The following is a 20,252-nucleotide window of genomic DNA, read 5'->3' as shown; positions in this document are numbered from 1 at the left end:
GAATCACAATCTCAATTCTGACTATAGAATCATTATCTCGTCTCACTACAAAATCAATATCTCTATTCTCACTACAAAATCAATATCTCTATTCTGACTACAAAATCATTATCTCTATTCTCACTACAAAATCACTATCTCTATTCTGACTATAGAATCGTTATCTCTTTTCACTACAAAATCACTATCTCTATTCTGACTATAGAATCGTTATCTCTTCTCACTACAAAATCACTATCTCTATTCTTACTACAAAATCACTATCTCTATTCTGACTATAGAATCGTTATTTATTCTCACTAAAAATCTCTATCTCTATTCTTACTACAAAATCACTATCTCTATTCTCACTACAAAATCATTATCTCTATTCTCACTACAAAATCACTATCTCTATTCTTACTACAAAATCATCATCTCTCTTCTCACTACAAAATCATAATTCTATTCTCACTACAAAAAATACAACCTCACTACAAAATCATTATCTATTCTCATTACAAAAGCAATATATCTATTTTCACTACAAATCACTATCTCTCTTCTCACTAAAAAATCATTGCATCTATTCTCCCTGCAAAATCAGTTTCTGTATTCTAACTACAAAATCAGTTTCTGTATTCTCACTAACAAATCAGTATCTCTATTTTCACTACAGAATCACAATTTCTCTTCTCATTACAAGTCCGGTGAGGATCTGAGATAGAATAGGTCATCAGTACCCCTTTATTGCCATAAGAGGCGACTAAATGGGGCGGTCCTTCGGATAATACCGCAAAAACCGAGGTCCCGTGTCAGAAAGTGTGACACGATAAAGATCCCTCTCTGTTCAATGGCCATAAGCGCCGAGCATAGACTTAAATTTTACAGCCCTTCACTGTCATTGGTGTCCTCTCCGTATGAGTGAAAGATTCTGAAGCGAGACGTTAAACAAAATACAATTTCGTTACAAATATTCTGATTATAAGAGCATTATGTCTATTCTGACTAAAAAATAATTATTTCTACTCTGACTACATAATCATTATCTTTATTCTGACTAAAACTAATTCTTAGTGACAAATGGCATCATTCGTATTAGAAAAATTAAATCTTACAGTGCCTAGGTGTAGACCGACCATCTTATAAATAATCCACCTTCATGTTCGTCATCTTCATTCATCTATAGTCCATCTGGACAAATCATTATTGGTGATGTCGATAGAGTGGAAAATGAGGACTTGAAATCACTTATTTGAAAAGGTCAAATTCAGAGAATCCGGTCTTGCAATTAGCGGCACAAATTCATCTCTATTACGAATAATGTAAAAGATTATGCCAGACGATGTGTTTCATATGAGTAAGAATTTATTTGATAACTTGTCCGAAGTAAAAAGTATAAAAGGAATATCAAAAATCACGAATTAGACACATCAAAACAAAGTGAGTACTTTATATACCCTTCTGTGTTTAGTAGGCTAGAAGTGAAAAAAGAATTAGATAAGTTACATGAGGGATATGTTTTGGTTCCAAATGACAAAGTTTGTAACAATATTGTCTTTGATTGTAGGCTTTACTATTATAACTGTATTTTAAACTCACTTTGCATGAATTCCACATTTCGTACTCCAACTTATTTTCATTTTAAAAGATAAAATTCTCAAAATCACGCTTCAATTTAAACATATTTAATATACCAGTCAATGGGACGAATGAATATGAGCTACCGTACCTATACTGGAATCATAACTTCACAAAAGTCCTTACACACATAAATATAATACTGGAGCCTGTAAATGTTCTACCAAGGCCCTATCGTTGCTTCTCATGAACATATTTACTGCTGTGAATGAAAAAACGTTAAACGTATTGTACCACAATATATGTCAGAAGTGGTGTAAATCAAATAGAATTATATAACTTTCTGAAGAACATTAAGTAAATTTCAAACCAAGAAACTTTTCTCAAATCAACATCAAAATGTAAGACTTTTCGACACTTGACATGACTATTCCTCATTCTGTCGAGAAATAAGTACAGTGACACAACAAACGTTTATTATAGACAATGCAGCAGAAAATGTGAATATAATTGTCTTAGTAAATACAATGTAAGTATATGCTAGTACATGGTTGTCTAGCTGGAAATCTGATTTTGATTTGTGTGACGAGTTGGAGGTATTATTATACCTAATCCACAGCTGTTTAGGAACTTTGAATGAACCAGTTGTTGCACCCCCTTCACTTCCGCTTTCGTTTCGTTTTTGTCCCCAGGAGAGACAGAAGTTGGACTCGGCATACACAATACCAGTAGAAGACAGATCGACATGCCTGTCGCCAAATACGGCAGCGTTTCATCACCTCTACAGACCAGATGAAAATCAGACACGCTGATGTCGTAAACATTGTTGTCAACATGTATACTGAAGTGTTCATCCTCGGACTTCGGGACTCGGATAGTCAGATACTGGGTAGACTTATCTATCAATTTGTGGAACTTCACAGAGAGGTATCCTATATTGAATAAACAAGGCAATGCATTAAGATCCTACCAAAACCAAACTGCCTACATATACTAGATCAATTGCCATTCCTACGCAAAATGTTAGGATCATAATATATATATACATGGACATGAATGAGACGATGAATTATACATGGTGCTGTGGGGCATTGTGTTTTACAGCGGTGTTTGGGTGAGTTCAACAGAAAGGTAATATAATATACTCTTTACTCAAAGTGTATACATTCTTCTAATAACGGTCTTCTTAAATATGATTTTCACATACAAATAGACTAGGTTTGTGGTAAGAAAACCTCTGCAGAATTGCATTGGTTATAACACTATTTGGGACTGGACTCAGAGACCAAATTCAACAACGCCATCAACAGGCTTATTGTCGTGAGTGAATTAAATTCAGCGGTCACCGCCTTATTAACATTGAGATATGCATATCCCATTGTAAACAATTTAATACATTGAGAAATCCTTAAATTGTATTATCAATATTTAATCTAACCAATGGCAGTTGTAAAGCATTCTATGAGTTTCATCATAACACAATAAGCCCGGTATCCCATAATGTAAATGATATACATAAGTTAGATGTCTTATTTGATAAGGATGTTATCCTGATTGTCTAACGGGTTTATTTATTTATTTATTTTGTTTTATTTTCAGTTTTAAATATGTAAATAGCATACATGTATGTATACAACATACCTTCATATACTATTTTATATTGTATCTGTATAATACTGCTGTCTGTGTATATGTTTTCAGGACCACAATGTAAACTAGTTTTAAACTAATTGTGCTATCCTGTTGCAATAAAGGACATTATTATTATTTATTATTATAAAGGGTATTTCTGTTTACAATGTATATAGAGTCCCAGCTAAGTTTTCCTCTGAGTACAATATATATAGAGTCCTGACTAAGTTTTACTCTGATTACAATGTATATAGAGTCCTGACTAAGTGTTCCTCTGATTACAATGTATATAGAGTCCCGACTAAGTGTTCCTCTGATTACAATGTATATAGAGTCCTGACTAAGTTTTCCACTGATTACAATGTATATAGAGTCCTGACTAAGTTTTCCTCTGATTACAATGTATATAGAGTCCTGACTAAGTTTTCCTCTGATTACAATGTATATAAAGTCCTGACTAAGTTTTCCTCTGATTACAATGTATATAGAGTCCTGATTAAGTGTTCCTCTGATTACAATGTATATAGAGTCCCGACTAAGTTTTCCTCTGATTACAATGTATATAGAGTCCTGACTAAGTTTTCCTCTGATTACAATGTATATAGAGTCCTGATTAAGTGTTCCTCTGATTACAATGTATATAGAGTCCCGACTAAGTTTTCCTCTGATTACAATGTATATAGAGTCCTGACTAAGTTTTCCTCTGATTACAATGTATATAGAGTCCCGACTAAGTTTTCCTCTGATTACAATGTATATAGAGTCCTGACTAAGTTTTCCTCTGATTATAATGTATATAGAGTCCCGACTAAGTGTTCCTCTGATTACAATGTATATAGAGTCCTGACTAAGTTTTCCTCTGATTACAATGTATATAGAGTCCCGACTAAGTTTTCCTCTGATTACAATGTATATAGAGTCCTGACTAAGTTTTCCTCTGATTACAATGTATATAAAGTCCTGACTAAGTTTTCCTCTGATTACAATGTATATAGAGTCCTGATTAAGTGTTCCTCTGATTACAATGTATATAGAGTCCTGACTAAGTTTTCCTCTGATTACAATGTATATAGAGTCCCGACTAAGTGTTCCTCTGATTACAATGTATATAGAGTCCCGACTAAGTTTTCCTCTGATTACAATGTATATAGAGTCCTGACTAAGTTTTCCTCTGATTACAATGTATATAGAGTCCCGACTAAGTTTTCCTCTGATTACAATGTATATAGAGTCCCGACTAAGTGTTCCTCTGATTATAATGTATATAGAGTCCCGACTAAGTGTTCCTCTGATTACAATGTATATAGAATCCTGACTAAGTTTTCCTCTGATTACAATGTATATAGAGTCCTGACTAAGTGTTCCTCTGATTATAATGTATATAGAGTCCCGACTAAGTGTTCCTCTGATTACAATGTATATACAGTCCCGACTAAGTGTTCCTCTGATTACAATGTATATAGAGTCCCGACTAAGTGTTCCTCTGATTACAATGTATATAGAGTCCCGACTAAGTGTTCCTCTGATTACAATGTATATACAGTCCCGACTAAGTGTTCCTCTGATTACAATGTATATAGAGTCCCGACTAAGTGTTCCTCTGATTACAATGTATATAGAGTCCCGACTAAGTTTTCCTCTTTCAATTCAAATAAGTTTCCGACTGGATCTGAACTAGACACCATTCATTCAAAATTTTAGAAAATAATGATTTACAGTGAGACTGTATCAATGAATGACACAGTACCATTGATAAATCAATATAAAAATGTACCTTCAGTGTCCTCCTGTGAGGAAACCCACCGTCCAGTTAACACTCCCCAGTCACCGGATGCTTGCCTGACCATCACAGCACTCTCTCCAAACTGAGGTTCCAAAGTGGCAAAGCAGTGTGGATTTGAGACCTATCAATTTTAAAACAGTACAGTATATGTTGAACAGTTTGTTCGATACTGTAAAAGTTATTATTTACGTTAGGGGGTGGGGATGTGTTTTTTCCAATTCCAACAATACGTGTGGTGTAAAATACGCGGTAACTGAATATGTACATGTATATACTAGTATTATATCAAATATTTATAACTATACGCGTAGGGGAAATTTACGCGCTTACTACGTGACCGCGTAATTAGTGTAAATCCCCCCTACGCGTAAATAGCCACTTTTACAGTAATCCGGGGATAGCAGTGGGTGAAAATTAAACGGTTTAAATTGTTAACCCTGCATATAGAACTGTACCTGGTATGGCAGCGGTAAATGTATGGAATCAACAGCCTTTGCAGAACACACTATTTTCCCATTCTGAATAAACTGAATGTCTGCATTGGAATGGTGAGGGCTATACACAAATCTACAGTCCACTTGCTCATTGCTTTCCTTTCTCATAAATCTATGAAATACACAAATTTATATCAGTGGAATAGTTCTAGTAGGTATATGAATACATTGGTTTAGCAAGTGCGGCAAACGCGAAGCTGATCATCTGCTGTTTCCATTATAAAAATCATAATTATGAATAGCGGTTAAATGCATAACGCAATGGTTAGTTTCTTTGTTATCCCCTCACGCAACTAGCAGCGAAGGGGATATAGAATCGCTAATGTGTCTATGTGTGTCCGTTACAACTTGCGAACAAAATTTAAAGAAACCCCTTGCACTAAGGATTATCACACTTCGCATACTTCTCTGACATTGTAAGAAGATGAACCCTGTTTATTTTCAAGTAAAACATTTTTTTTTTAAATATCGCGTAATTAAACCGTATAAAAACTAAATTTTATGTACGAGTTAACAATAGAGACTTCCTGATAAAGTGAAAGTAAAATTAGAAGAGTAATAGAATGGGGAGCGAGGGTTGCAATAAGAATAAAAAATTTATGAATTCCGGTATATTGACAGCGTGCACGAATTTAGGTAAGTTGGTGAGTTAACGTTTTATTTGTATGTTACCATATTATTGAAAGTTAATGTGCACAAATCTTGTGTATGAATTATAAGTGTCATTCGTCAGCAAACTTTGTGTAATCAAAGTAATGAAAGGTGAAGACAACGAACAGTGATCAATCTCATACCTCCCACAAGCAATACAAAATAGATAGTTCGGCAAACACGGACCCTAGGACACACCAGAGGTGGGATCAGGTGCCTAGGAGGAGTAAGCATCCCCTGTCGACCAGTCACACCCACCGTGATCCCTATTATCTTGATCAGGTAAATGAAGTTATCCATACCGGTAGTCAAAATCATTTTGCCATGCTGATTTTAAACGAGACTGATGGAACCCCTGCACCATCAACTTGTTTGTCAGCAGCCTGCTTCGATTTAAAAACTGACCATACGCAAAACAAGCTCTTGGGCATCGAATCAGTTGAGAGATGTAATGTGATAAACACATTTTTATGAACATCGCGGTTTCATTACCACTCACGACAGTTAACAATATAGAATTAATCCGTGAGGCTTTGGGAAGTACGAGATTCTTGAAAACAAAACAAAAAATGACAAGCTTCAGCGATCTCTCATCACCGGAATATTGTCGTCCCGTTTCATTACGATAAATACTGCTGCGGCGGTTGGTAAAATCCCACAAAATTGGACCTGTTTTGCACTCTGTGTCGAAGCAGTGAGGATTCTTTAACGTGCCCACGCCTCCCGTGACCCATACGTCACCTCTGCTTTTCGATTTGTATCCAAAAGATTCGAGATTGTTAACAGCATGACAAACGGAATGACTTCAGCTTTCTATGTTATGTAGCAATATGTCGTTATCACCTGTATATATTGTGTTTACGTCTCTCAACTGATTCGATACGCTTGGGACGTGTTCTGTATATAATCAGTTTTTAAATCGAGGCAAGTTGTTCTTACAGGGGTTGCAACAGCCTTAAATTTTATGGACGTTATAAGAATCTAATTTTCCAATAAAATCTTCATGGAGGTCAAATGCTGTCTAATATGTTTCATACCAATATTTCGGCCGTTCTCGGCAAACTGATTTTGAATACATATTACCCAGTTTACCTCATCAAAATATAGGACCCACGACTGGTGTGACCGGTCGACAGACGATGATTACACTCGGAGGCACCTGATTCTACCAGGGGTTCGTATTTTCTCAACTCTTAATTTTGTATTCCTTGTAGGTGTTTTGCGATTGATCAATGTGCGTTATCGATAGCTTTTCTAAATGCCAAGCGTTTGACAACGAAGCAATGGCTACCTATATCTATGTCTAAGATTTGACGAGGTCATGGCATGAGCGGGACTCGAACTTAAAATATCCTGTTATGAAGTGAACCCCTGAGCTGCCACGACCATTGCAAAGTGCAATAAAAGTATGTCAACAAACATCATTAGATTGTAATTGTTCGTTCCATTCTACATGTTTACTAATAGTGATGCTACCAGTTTATGTTGATCTATACATGGCTTTTAAAGCCCTAGAAACAAGTGTTGGTTGGTTGCTTTACCTCCAGTTGAGAATTTTGCACTCATATTAAAACATCACCAGCTGTTAGTGAAGTACCTATCCTAAACAAGCACCGTACACGGTTCTTCATGACAGGTGCTTGGTGAAAGAACGCTACTCTAACCTCTCGAGTTTAATGCTGGACCGGACTTTTAAGAATCTTACCGGGGTATCTCTGTTGCGAGGCGAGCAGCCCTAACCACTCACCTATGTTGGGCAACATAACCAGCTCCGCATGCTTGTGGCTCCAAACTCGTTGGTTCTATTGGAAATACTTTATCAACATTGTGTGGCATTGCACACACAGACCAGTCACCTGTTTCCAGGATATAATGTCTGTCCGGGTAAACCTCAGTAATACAGGCAGATAGGTACAACAAGTTTTTATCTTGTCCCTCTAGAGAAACCGTTTTTTGAAAGCGATAAACACTCGAGCGATCTAATAAATCGAGCAGATCAATTTTTCCTTTACCAACTACTTGTTCACGAGAGAATATCTTTCCTTTCCGTACTTTTAAATAAAAAACCAGCCAACGATGGGAGTGGAGGGTACAGGATATTAGTTCATCCACTGTCCACAACATGGTTGGTCCAAAGAGTTCACATGTTGGTTTGGGGATCTTCTTGTCATCCTCTGCGAGAAATATTTGCAAAGTGAAATCATGACCGTAATCGCCATCTGGAATTCTGTCGACTGATAATGATTCTAATTTTAATTCTCTTCCAGATCTCGAGAGACTTTTATCATCAAAAGAAGATGGTGAATACAGTTCCTTTACAGATAAACCGCGATACATTGCCCCTGGAGTATTGAAATCCTCATGGTACATTTCTTGCCACAGTCGTCTGGTGTCTATTGTGGATAATGTTAGTTTGGAATTCGGAGATCTATCTACTGTCGTATCGTCATGGAATAATATTTTCCCAAGAAGGCGAACCGTGTCCTCTTTGTATGCGAAAGGATGCAGCTGGTGGGTATGCCAGATTAAGTCCTGATCGTAACAAGGGACGATGAAGAGTTTGTACGAATTTTTACGAAGGAATAGAAATTTCTGGTATCTCTGTACGGCAAGCGTTAGAAAGCGATGGTCTAGATAGTGGGGAAGCGAGACGTTGTAGTAAAAGTTTCCTTGACGCGACACAGCTGCCTCCAAATTGTACGAAATATCGGAATCCATTTTTATCTCAGACGAAGCTTCCAGCATTTTCTCCTCTGTCAGGTCTACTTCAAAAGGTTCGTTTTTGTATTTCGCATCCCATAAATGTTTAGATCGCTTCAACGCATGCTCCCTATCATGGGAGCGGAACAAGCGATGGTTTATCAGTCCTCCAAATAACTCCTCGCAGTCTCTAATGTATGTAACCGGACACAAGAGATGGCAGTGCCAAAGCCATTCGATATCAAGTGGCGCCGCTAGCCGTTCCTCTGCATGTTCAGCTGCTAAAGGGAGCCACAGTTTTTCATATCTCCTCCTGGTGTTTTGAACAGTTTCTTTAACGCATAGTGCAGTGTGTTGATTGACTTCTCTCAAGAATTCCACTTGTGCCAAGGCGGCGTCTACGAGGTCGACACTAAAGGTCTGGCGTAAGGCCTGGGTTATACATTCCGATCTTGAAACTGAAGAAAGAAAAAAAGATACACCATTTAAGTAGAAATAAAACCCACTTTCTCAACATGGAACTCTTAGCCATAACACATTAACCAGGCGTCACTTGTATCAGAATTTAGGCGGGTTTTAACCAGGTAGAATGTGTGTAGACTAGGTGGATAATGAGGTGTAAACAGACGAAAACAAGAGGCAAATTATTTTACCCTTATTAGATCACACATAGATTGATTGAATATTGTTTTACGTTCTTCCCGAGAATATTTCACTCATATGGCGACGTCACCACTGCCGGTGAAGAGCATACATCCTTTAGCGCCCAGGCAGTAAACTATCAAAAGGGTATGGACACGATTTTTGATAGATGGAAATTGTTAGTTTTGTTATAAAATTGAAGACAATTTATAAATAAAATGTGAAGATAACGAACAGTGATCAATCTCATAACTGCTACAAGCAATACAAAATAGATAGTTGGGCAAACACAGACCCCTGGACACACCAGAGGTGGGATCAGGTGCCTAGGAGGAGTAAGCAAATTAAACATATTTTTACACAGGATATACTTGGTATTCACATAAAATCTGGCTCCCATAATTGTGTCTTTACATATTTAGGAAACCACGTGCGTAGGTTTCTAAAACATATATCACAAGCATTCAACATTTCGACATGCGTTAATGATAAATCAATTTAGGGACCAAGTACAAAGAAGAAAGAACAGGGGGAAATGGTGTACCAGTTTTTGTTTACCAAAGTCATCAACGTTGGGCCGTGCTGATAGTAGAGTTTAAATGTCGCAAAATACACATCTGTGTCAGATGGTATGTTGTGACGTGTTGCACAAATGGGCCGTGCTGATAGTAGAGTCTAAATGTCGCAAAATACACATCTGTGTCAGATGGTATGTTGTGACGTGTTGCACAAATCAAACAGTGTCATACTATTTAAAAAAATTCTAAGTGTTTTTTGTTACAATTTCGTGCCCAAGCCGCTTTAAACAGCAAACTTAAATGCATGTAGCATTACTAAAATGAATGTAACTTGCTTTGAACAAAATTTTCATGATTTGTCATTTATTATAGTGTAGGGGTGGTTGGGTGGATGTATATTGTTTAATGTCCCGCTCCAGAATCTTTCACTCATATGGAGATGTCACAATTACCGGTGAAGGGCTGCAAATTCTGTTATATGCTCAGCACTTACGACATTTGAGCTTGAAGGAATCTTTATCGTGTCACACCTGCTGTGACACGGGGTCTCGGTTTTTGCTGTCTCATCCGAAGGACCGCCCCATTTAGTCGCCTCATACGACAATCAAGGGGTACTGAGGACCTATTCTAACACTGGATCCCCAAATTGAAAGTATTGTTCATAGATTGATCACTGTTCGTTATCTTCACCTTGCATATGTTAGGTATGTGTTTTCCTTCTTTAGTGTGAACCTTGATGTCCACGAAAAATATACCTAAGTGAGTTAAATCGGGTGCTATGGCTAAAAGTCATCTTACGCATGCACAAGTGTACGTTAATCAGGATCGGGGTTCACCGGTTGCTATGAGGAAAACTTTATACAATGGAACCTGACAGGATACAACGTGACGGTACTCAAAGAAGGGGGGGGGGGGCTCAAGGGAGGTAAGTGTGCTAATTCACAATTACACGTTTATGAGGATCGGCAATGTTTCATATACAGTTATCAGGATTTTTTATAAAGTTTTGTAACAGATGGTTTGTGAAAAATAGATTAAAAGGGATGTCATTGGTGAAGTTTCATCAAGCTATTGAAATGAAAACTTTGAGGTCCAGATAAAATACAAGGCTATGTTTAAGGTCAAAGCTACAACTATTTCATATTCATTGTTTCAAGATTAAGAAAATATGGTTTTAAAACTTTTTTTATTTCAGTCTGGAATATTAATTTTCTGTTAGAAAGACACGCTTACGGTCCACGTCCTTTTCTACTGGACAGACACTTGTTTGTACATTGCTTTACGTCCTTATTCGAGAATTCTTCATTCATGTAGAGGCGTCACTAGCTTGAGGTGAAGTGCCACGAATTTTAACCAATGCCTGACGCTCAAGATCGTACAGTGAGACGGGACCATCGTCCTTAATTAAGATCATATTCCAAAGACCCATGATTTTCACCTCTTATGATCGCTGCGGTGGTCTATAAACGGATGTCACTTGCACAATGGCCGTAATCGCCGAACATGGACCTAAATTTGAAGCCCTACACCGGTATTGGTGACGTCTCCATATGAGTGCAACATTCCTGAGAGGGATGTTAAACAAGATATAATCAATCATTAATCACCTCTAATGTTGGATGTCTAGTGCGGACACAGCTACACGTACCAACTATGTCTTAAACGTCTTAGGGTTGACTCGGCGCCGGTGTGGAGGATTCATGTTTGCGTTTATTACGTCCCGTCGAGATTTCTTCACTCAAATGAGACGTCACCAGCTGTAGATGAAGCACCACATCAGACCTATGCTTAGCACTCAGGGTCGTAGCAGTGAGGGTTCTTTATCATGTAAACGCCTGTCGTGATACGGGACTTCCGCTTTGGGGTCAAGCCCAGTATTCTGACGGTCCGATAGTCCGACATATTGACCATCACCAAAATATTTAATTCATAGAGTTAAAATTTATTCATGTCAGGCATTATTTTATAGAAATTACCAGAACCCGCCAAAATCGACACGGCCTGATTATAAATCAGACGATCAATTTCTGACCAAAATCATTCGAGTGTGAACTAAATCCGAGAAACCCGGTATTTATGGAAATTAAAACTGATAACAGTGACTGATGAAATACAGTCAAAATATGTAGTAAATGACCCTACCATCGCAGAGAAATTCAACCAATTTTTTACACGGATGGACAAACATCATCAAGCTTTAAACCGGATTGCTTTGAAATCCGGCCAAACACATAACTTTTTTAAAATAATTATTGCCTTTCAATGTTATGTTTAAATCTCTCCGTGTCTTACTCCCTGACATGATAAAATTCTTACATCGTTTTGAGATCTAACTGACTAGGTCTCTGTGTATGGATATGAATTTAGATAATGAGGCAAATGATATGTTGGTCCAAGGTAAAAGACTGCTACACGTGTTGTAAGTTTTAATCTGTATAATCAATCAAAACAAAATTAGTGTTACAATGAGCTGTCGCGTACAATAAGTAAAATTTAAGAAAAAAATTGTTCACATTAATGGTATGATTTGGCAAAAATAACATTCATTCATACATTCATAATACTTGCAATAACCATGTTTGTTGGCAAAAAAGGGAAAGAAAAGAAAAAACGGCTAAAAAGCAAACAAAGGAAAAACAGCCCCGGTGTCGTTATCCAGGTGATTCGAGACCTTATAGGAAGTGACTTAATTGTATAAGAGGTTATTTGGATAAGGTGTGAAATATGCCCCGATTAAAAAATATATTACAAATGAAGTATATTATGCTGCTAAATCCCCTCTAAACAAAATTTGGAATAAAACTCAAAATATCACTAAGTAATCGATTGAGATTGTAAATTACAATGTCATGTCATTAAACGGCGTCCGTTACGAAGAAAATGTTTACACTAGTTTATATCAAAGTTATTTTTAGGAAATGCAGCCTAGTAACAACATGTTTATTCCATTCCTAATAAATTTATAATGTGTATAACATAGATATTCAGATAATGTCAGCTAATACTGTAAATATTTGTATGTTTGTACGACTTTTACTGACCCCCTTTTTTCGGTTTTCCGCTGTAGGACATCATTCTCCTCACTAATACCATATTACCAGACCCAACTTATCAGAATGCCTGTTACTCAAACACATGCCTGTGGTATAAGCTGATATTTGAAACATAGAAGGAATGCTGTTTTAAAACAACTTTCCATTTATCTGATTTCTTAGTAAAAATGAGAATTATAACCAAATTTCCCCTTATTATGCAATTTTTTGCAATATAATTAACATATACCAGTGACTAACAAAATCGCTAAAAAATGTAACATTATACAAATATTGCTGTTTGTTTTAGGTCAATACAGTGATTAAGCAGCCTGACTAGTACAATATTCACCGAGCACAAAGGACGAGGTGAATACTGTACGTCAAAGATGACTAAATCATCGTACGGACTGAAAAAACCCCAGCAACATTCAGTTTATTATATGACTTAATGATTAAATTATACAAACTCATTAAGTTACCCATGCCATCTTACTTGTTGATATACCGGCCCGTGGGAATACCGGCCCGTCGGACTATCAGACCGTCGGAATACCGGACCGTCGGACTATCTGACCGTCGGAATACTGGGCGGTCACCACTAAGCTACCGCGACCGGTGGGTGGGAGATTGAACCAGGACTTTCCGGTTACAAAGCGAGTACTCTCACCCCTAGGGTAACACTAGAGCACCGCGATCACTAGTTAAGTTACTACTCGCACCACTAGGGTACTGCGATCAATAGTTGAGTTACTATTTCGTGAATAAGGATTTCTATCATTTTGAGAGACAAGGCATGAATATAAATGTGAAATTGAAAATTAAAGGATCGGCTGATACAATGTGCATGGGACTCCATTGAAGTCGAACATGTTGACTAGGGAACTTTGAACAGCCTGCGGACTCGTGTTTCGCACCTTGGTCTGGTTAATCGTCAAACCTTGAAGTTACAAAATCATTGAGTTTCTGAGCTACGAGTATATTTTTTTAATACCTTTACTGTCTGTTTTTTTATCATCGCCGTACCTGCTTCAAACCAGTGTTTTAACCTCTGACCCCGCAAACACTTCATGGGAACGGTATATATGTTGTCTTGGTGTGTTTACATGACAAAGGAGTTCACAAATACACATATCTATATTTGATCAACATCGTTATTTATTCTCTATCGGTATTACAATTGTCATTCAAAAGTACTACGATCCTGTGGGGATCCGGGTTAAAATAGGTCCTCATTACCCCTTGCTTGTCGTAAGAGGCGACTAAATGGGGCGGTCCTTCGGATGAGACCGCAAAAACCTAGGTCCCGTGTAACAGCAAGTGTGGCGCGATAATGATCCCTCCCTGCTCAATGACCATAAGCGCCGAGCATAAGCCTAAATTTTTACAGCACTTCGCCGGCAATGGTGACGTCTCCATATGAGTGAAATATTCTTGAGAGGGACGTTAAACAATATTCAATCAATCAAAAGTACTATAAAAGTGTTCTTTTCAATTAAACGTACTGCATACATAGTATATAATCACAACCCAAATACATAGTAGATATATACAGTATTCAGTTACGTACTTTATGAGAATGATGAGTACTCACGTATTTTGCCATCCACAAATGATATCCGTGCAGCTGTGTTCTCCTCCGTCACTTCCGTCATTGTGATCTGGAAAACGCGAATATGAAATACGTATTACATACAACAGTGAGTGTGACTCCTGCCAATTAAGTCAATAGATTGAACTATATATTGGAATATATATACTTAGAGAGAGAGGAGGGGAAGGGGATACTGAAAGGCCACGATACTGTTGGGAGAGAGAGGGGCACTGAAAGGCCACGATACTGTTGGGAGAGAGAGGGGTACTGAAAGGTCACGATACTGTTGGGAGAGAGAGGGGGGCACTGAAAGGCCACGATACTGTTGGGAGAGAGAGGGGTACTGAAAGGCCATGATACTGTTGGGAGAGAGAGGGACACTGAAAGGCCAGGATACTGTTGGGAGAGAGAGGGGCACTGAAAGGTCACGATACTGTTGGGAGAGAGGGGGGGGGGCACTGAAAGGCCACGATACTGTTGGGAGAGAGAGGGGTACTGAAAGACCACGATACTGTTGGGAGAGAGAGGGGTACTGAAAGGCCACGATACTGTTGGGAGAGAGAGGGGCACTGAAAGGCCACGATACTGTTGGGAGAGAGGGGGGCACTGAAAGGCCACGATACTGTTGGGAGAGTGGGACATTGGAAAGGCTACGATACTGTTGGGAGAGAGAGGGGCACTGAAAGGCCAGGATACTGTTGGGAGAGTGGGACATTGGAAAGGCTACGATACTGTTGGGAGAGAGAGGGGGGCACTGAAAGGCCACGATACTGTTGGGAGAGAGAGGGGTACTGAAAGGCCACGATACTGTTGGGAGAGAGGGGGTAACACGTCTCTTTATCAAGAGACATACATACATATTATATAAACAAATACCACATACTACACATTACAAAAAACCCTGACAAATATTAATCGTAATATACGTCTCTTGACAACCAACAGTGTGGTAGCCTTCCCAGTGCTTCTATCAATTTCTTATTGGTCTTTTATCTTTACACTTTACTTTTAAGAGCGGACACTCTAAGTAATATATATATATATATATATATATATATATATATATATATATATATATATATATATATATAATTGAAAAGAAGGAAACTATGCAGTTCCAAAGTACATGGAAATCACTAAGGCCTTCTGAATCCCCAGGTGATGACAAATTGAAAATACATACATACTTACATACATGTACATAGACGTTTGTAATGATTATTCTATTTCTAATATATTTGCGTGAATCAAATGTATGATAGACGTACAACATTTCTAAGATAATATAAACAACTATCCATTATTGGGAAATATAATCAATTTCAAAATTCTCGGGAAATATACATTAATTACACATTATTAGGTCATTATCTGTAAAACAGAGTCTGGCTAAATCTGCGACAAACAAATATTAGGACAGAAGCCATAAAAATATTCCAAGAGGTAATAGAATTTGTACATTATGCAATCTTAAATGAGATAGAAGATAAATTTCGTTTTATTTTAAAATGTCCTTTTCATAACGAATATCAACAACAAAAAATACAAAAAGCCAGTGTCTTCAAATTCGTAAAGCGTTTTAGTGTAAATAAAACAAAAGAACTCAGTAATTTAGAAAAGTTCCTACGACAGACTACACAATCACGATCCTCATGTACATGTAATTTATTAAATGCTGTACTTGTAACGACACATCATTTACGTGAATTGTTACAGTATATGCATGTTGAAATGCATTGATTGTATTCTTAGCTTCTGAAAAAATGTCTATTGATATAGTATGGGTGTGAACATGTGTTTCTGCATGCTTACTTTTGTGATCTTCTGTATTTTATTTTGTCTGTGATAGTCGGTTTAAGAGTTCTGTAGAGCTCATGTTATTTGTTTATGTTAGTACACAGTGCTGACTTTAAATAACATTTACTCACATATATACTTACCTCAAAAGTTGGATATGTATTTCTACTCACCCTCTACTGTCTTATTTGTACATACATGCATTCGTATTTAAACCGATGAGATGTACATATAACTTAAGGAAATAAAGATTCTGAATCCGCGGTAATTCATACACAATATAATGAACATATAATGCATGTACATGCATGTAATTTATTTATACACGATTCGTTCTGGTTTCATATGTTGGCACCGTGACACACACACAGCTCGCCTAGTAGGGAAATATGTGAGCGGATCTAAAGATATGATTAAAATCATAACGATCGATGGTGATTTTAAACACTCGCACCAGCTCACACCTGAATACGGGTATTACAAAATGTACATAGAATTGATAGAGACCACAAGATTTATCTATTTACCGAATCTTTAAAAAGAAAATCTAAGCCGTGTAAAAACGGAAATAACATACCGATACGCACTACCTGGTCTACGGTCAGGTTTTCTCTGGACCAACGACACCCTGTAGGATTGTTTACTTCGTCCCGAAATGAAAGAGTCTCTCAGGTAAACAAAGAAAGAGTTCCCTCAAGGAGGATAACTCTAAAACTTCTTCCAATATATTAGGCGGATCTCAAAACTCATGATAATGCTTTATATAGATCAAACGAATCAAATTAACCTACGATCAGTGCATACCCGTACCTGTCATTTCCTTATCCACTGTGTTCAGTACTAGCCTGCGGTTAACTACCCATGTACGAATATTTAATGTGTCAACCTGGATATGTCAAATTGGTGGATTAGGATATTTTTCCGGGGTCGGCGATCTGAAAGGTTTAATAAACAAAACACATGCGTATTTAGGAATATGAATCGATAAATCGGCTAATAATTCGGTTTTACATTGAAATACTTGGATAAAACCACTGCCTCGAAATATTCTCTAATCAGCTTCCTCCTGTATATTACCAAGTAAAACAATTCCTCTTGATATTTTTAATAGTTTTGAACAGTTGCACATTGAACCAGTGCACAAAATAATTCCAAAACAAGTTGACATATACACAATCATAAAATAGCACTGTTTCACAATTACAAAATGTACATAGATTGTATTTACATTTGCATGTACATTGCTTTTGTCTTTGACATTTTTACCAATTGAAATGATATCAATAACCTCGTGGATTCGCTTCAGTTGTGAACAATGCACGTGTCCTTACAGATAAATATGATACGTTTATATTAACGATTGGGAATTCCAACAGACATGAAACTATAGAATGTAGATATAAAAAATGAATTTCTGCATTGGAAATTAATGAAGGTATTCATGAACTATAACGCTGCGCGTCGGCTCACCTTTTCTAACTCTCTAATGCGCTTCTTCAAAAGCATACCGGCGAGAAACATTAAAAATGAAATTAATTTCTGTTAAAATTATCTGAAAGTTCAATTTTTCTAAAAAGATGAATCGGAACAGATATAATTCATTGGTACTCGGTATTGAAAATACTAAAAAAAAAAAAATAATAATAATAACGTATCTAAAATTAGATTTTTTTATTTGAGGTTTACTGAACGAAAGAGAGTTTCTTTGAGATTCTCTTACAATTCACATTGAATTGGAAAAAGAAAGTGGTGGGTTTTTTTTTCGTCTTCTTTCTTTTATTCCCTTATTGCACGTGTTACATTATCGATGTCGTGGCGGTTCACGTTGGTGTTAATCCACATGCAGATTTAGGTTCACACCAGTACGGGTTGCGCATGCTTGTTACATAATGTTCAGTATAAACATATCATTATCAGCTTCCACTCTTATTTATAGAGATTTTAAAATCGCTTACACAGAGATACTAAATAGTTATTTGGGGGGAGGAGGGGTTTCAATGAATGAATTCATGATTATATAAATGAGTAATGCGATACGTGATCATCCACAGGATATAGGTCGGACGGTTTGTTTACAGTTTTAAAGACAAATATGTGACTCTGCCTGAGGATTTACCCGGTAGCTTTACACATTGTAATTTCTATATGATATTACGCCAAATATCGTAACTATAAGCCCGCAATGTAGCCGCGAGTCCAACGTCTCTAATATAAGATTACGATAAAGCTCTGTTCCGTCTAGTTCCTACTAAACATTTGCATGTATACATAGCTGTAGCAATGATCATTACAACAACTGTGCACCAATGAAAAAGGTATGTGGATTTCCCCTTTTCTCGTGCATTTTGGGGTTTTGTTGTAGTATGCGATTGTAGCATGCATAGGTATGTTTATATGCATAAATTGCAGAGAGACCAATATATTTTCTTCTAACCTTACACCGACTCTCAATCTCTATTAGATGGGTAGAACATGTGTCTTGAATTAGATAGCCCGAAAAATTGACTATAAAGAAACAAGGGGGGAAAACTTGATATGTTTGATAAATGCTTACCGCAAAATCTTGACATTTCCGCTGGTTTTACCCGAGATATCTTTATCAATTGAAATGATGGCCATTTTATAATGTGAACACTGTATGTATGAATCTTGGTGAATATTAGTACAACTATCTTAATGGCTGGGAATATTCAGACAGAAATGAAAGTAAAATATAAATATAAAAATGATTTTCGTATTTCAAAAATGCATGAGATCTCCCGGTATGAACAGCAACGTTAGACGCCAGGGTATTTTTTATTCAGGCGTATAAAGCTTGGCAGTTCCTGCCCCCATTTATTTTTTGAAATGATATTTATTACTTTTAAATATGTACAGCTGTAGTAGATCTATAGTTTGCATTGAAAAATATGTTCTTCCTTTCTCTCTTTTTTGCAATTCATTTTCCCCTTCTTTGTAAAGGGTGGGAGATGCATCGTTGAGGAAGGCATTTTTGTCTCTGTGTTTTAATTGTTTGCTTGTTCGTTTGGTGTGTGTTGTTTTGGCTTTTTTGTATTTTTGTGGTGGGAGGGGTGGTTTTGTTTAGGTGTGTGTACGTGTGTTTATGATTTATTTATAAGTGTATTTGTTTACTAGTATGACGCAAGAGTATTTAACTGAAATCCATGGCATGTGGTAATCGATGTAAATTGATTTGCGTGATAAACATACATGTACCTCATTATTTAAGAAACATCCTAAACATGCAACGCTTAAATCATGTAATAGTGCATGCATGTCACGTTTTATTGTTCTTCAACATGTCGTTCAGCATGCTTTGTAACAACGACAGCCGAATTGATGGAATGTGACTGGTTAATTTGACAATGAGTTATCAGCATGTTTTGTCTATACACATTTTAGGAGGAAAGCTATGATTAAAATGAACATTTGCATATCCAGTACTTTAGGCGGGAAAGAAATTCCTCGCACGGGTTGGGATAAATATTCGCCATTACATGTATGTTGCGTCCTTGTATGTCCACCTGCATTAAATGTCCGCCCAATTTTGGGCCGAACTGTCATTATATGTCCGCCTGCACTAAATGTCCGCCCAATTTTGGGCCAAACTGTCATTATATGTCCGCCTGCACTAAATGTCCGCCCAATTCTTTCCAAAGTGTCATTATATGTCCGCCTACTTTTTAAACAAACAATTACAGTATGTGCGCCTATAAGAATTTGATTACGAAATAACGTCGGTGTAAAAGACATAATATTTCGAATTCAAGCAGCGTGACGTTTGCAATTCTATCTTATGTATCACTGTATAAAAGACAGTGCGACGTACATGTATGTAAATGCACCATT

General features: G+C 37.0%; 1 protein-coding gene across 1 annotated transcript; it reads right to left on the bottom strand.

Moving 5' to 3' along the window:
* Positions 1 to 1,329: 1,329 nt before the first annotated feature.
* Positions 1,330 to 17,081, bottom strand: LOC125654092 (uncharacterized). The gene is made up of 6 exons (XM_048883872.2): positions 16,981 to 17,081; positions 14,607 to 14,673; positions 7,868 to 9,278; positions 5,431 to 5,581; positions 4,967 to 5,096; positions 1,330 to 2,492 (listed from the first exon to the last, which is right to left on the bottom strand). Exons 2-6 carry the CDS (start codon positions 14,665 to 14,667, stop codon positions 2,116 to 2,118), a joined length of 2,130 nt encoding a protein of 709 aa, XP_048739829.2. The 5' UTR covers positions 14,668 to 14,673; positions 16,981 to 17,081; the 3' UTR covers positions 1,330 to 2,115.
* Between the last annotated feature and the right edge of the window lie 3,171 nt (positions 17,082 to 20,252).

The sequence above is a fragment of the Ostrea edulis genome, chromosome 7 (genome assembly GCF_947568905.1).
Source record: "Ostrea edulis chromosome 7, xbOstEdul1.1, whole genome shotgun sequence".
NCBI classification, from domain to species: domain Eukaryota; kingdom Metazoa; phylum Mollusca; class Bivalvia; order Ostreida; family Ostreidae; genus Ostrea; species Ostrea edulis.
This window is presented reverse-complemented; position numbering and strand designations above follow the sequence as displayed.

Bases quoted from the DNA above. Each gene is read 5' to 3' on its own strand.
- LOC125654092 (XM_048883872.2), bottom strand. From the start codon at position 14,667: ATGACGGAAGTGACGGAGGAGAACACAGCTGCACGGATATCATTTGTG. The intron at 9,279-14,606 runs GTGAGTACTCAT...TTCTTTCTTCAG, and splicing joins ATTTGTGGATGGCAAAATAC to TTTCAAGATCGGAATGTATA. The intron at 5,097-5,430 runs GTACAGTTCTAT...TAAAATTGATAG, and splicing joins ATTTACCGCTGCCATACCAG to GTCTCAAATCCACACTGCTT.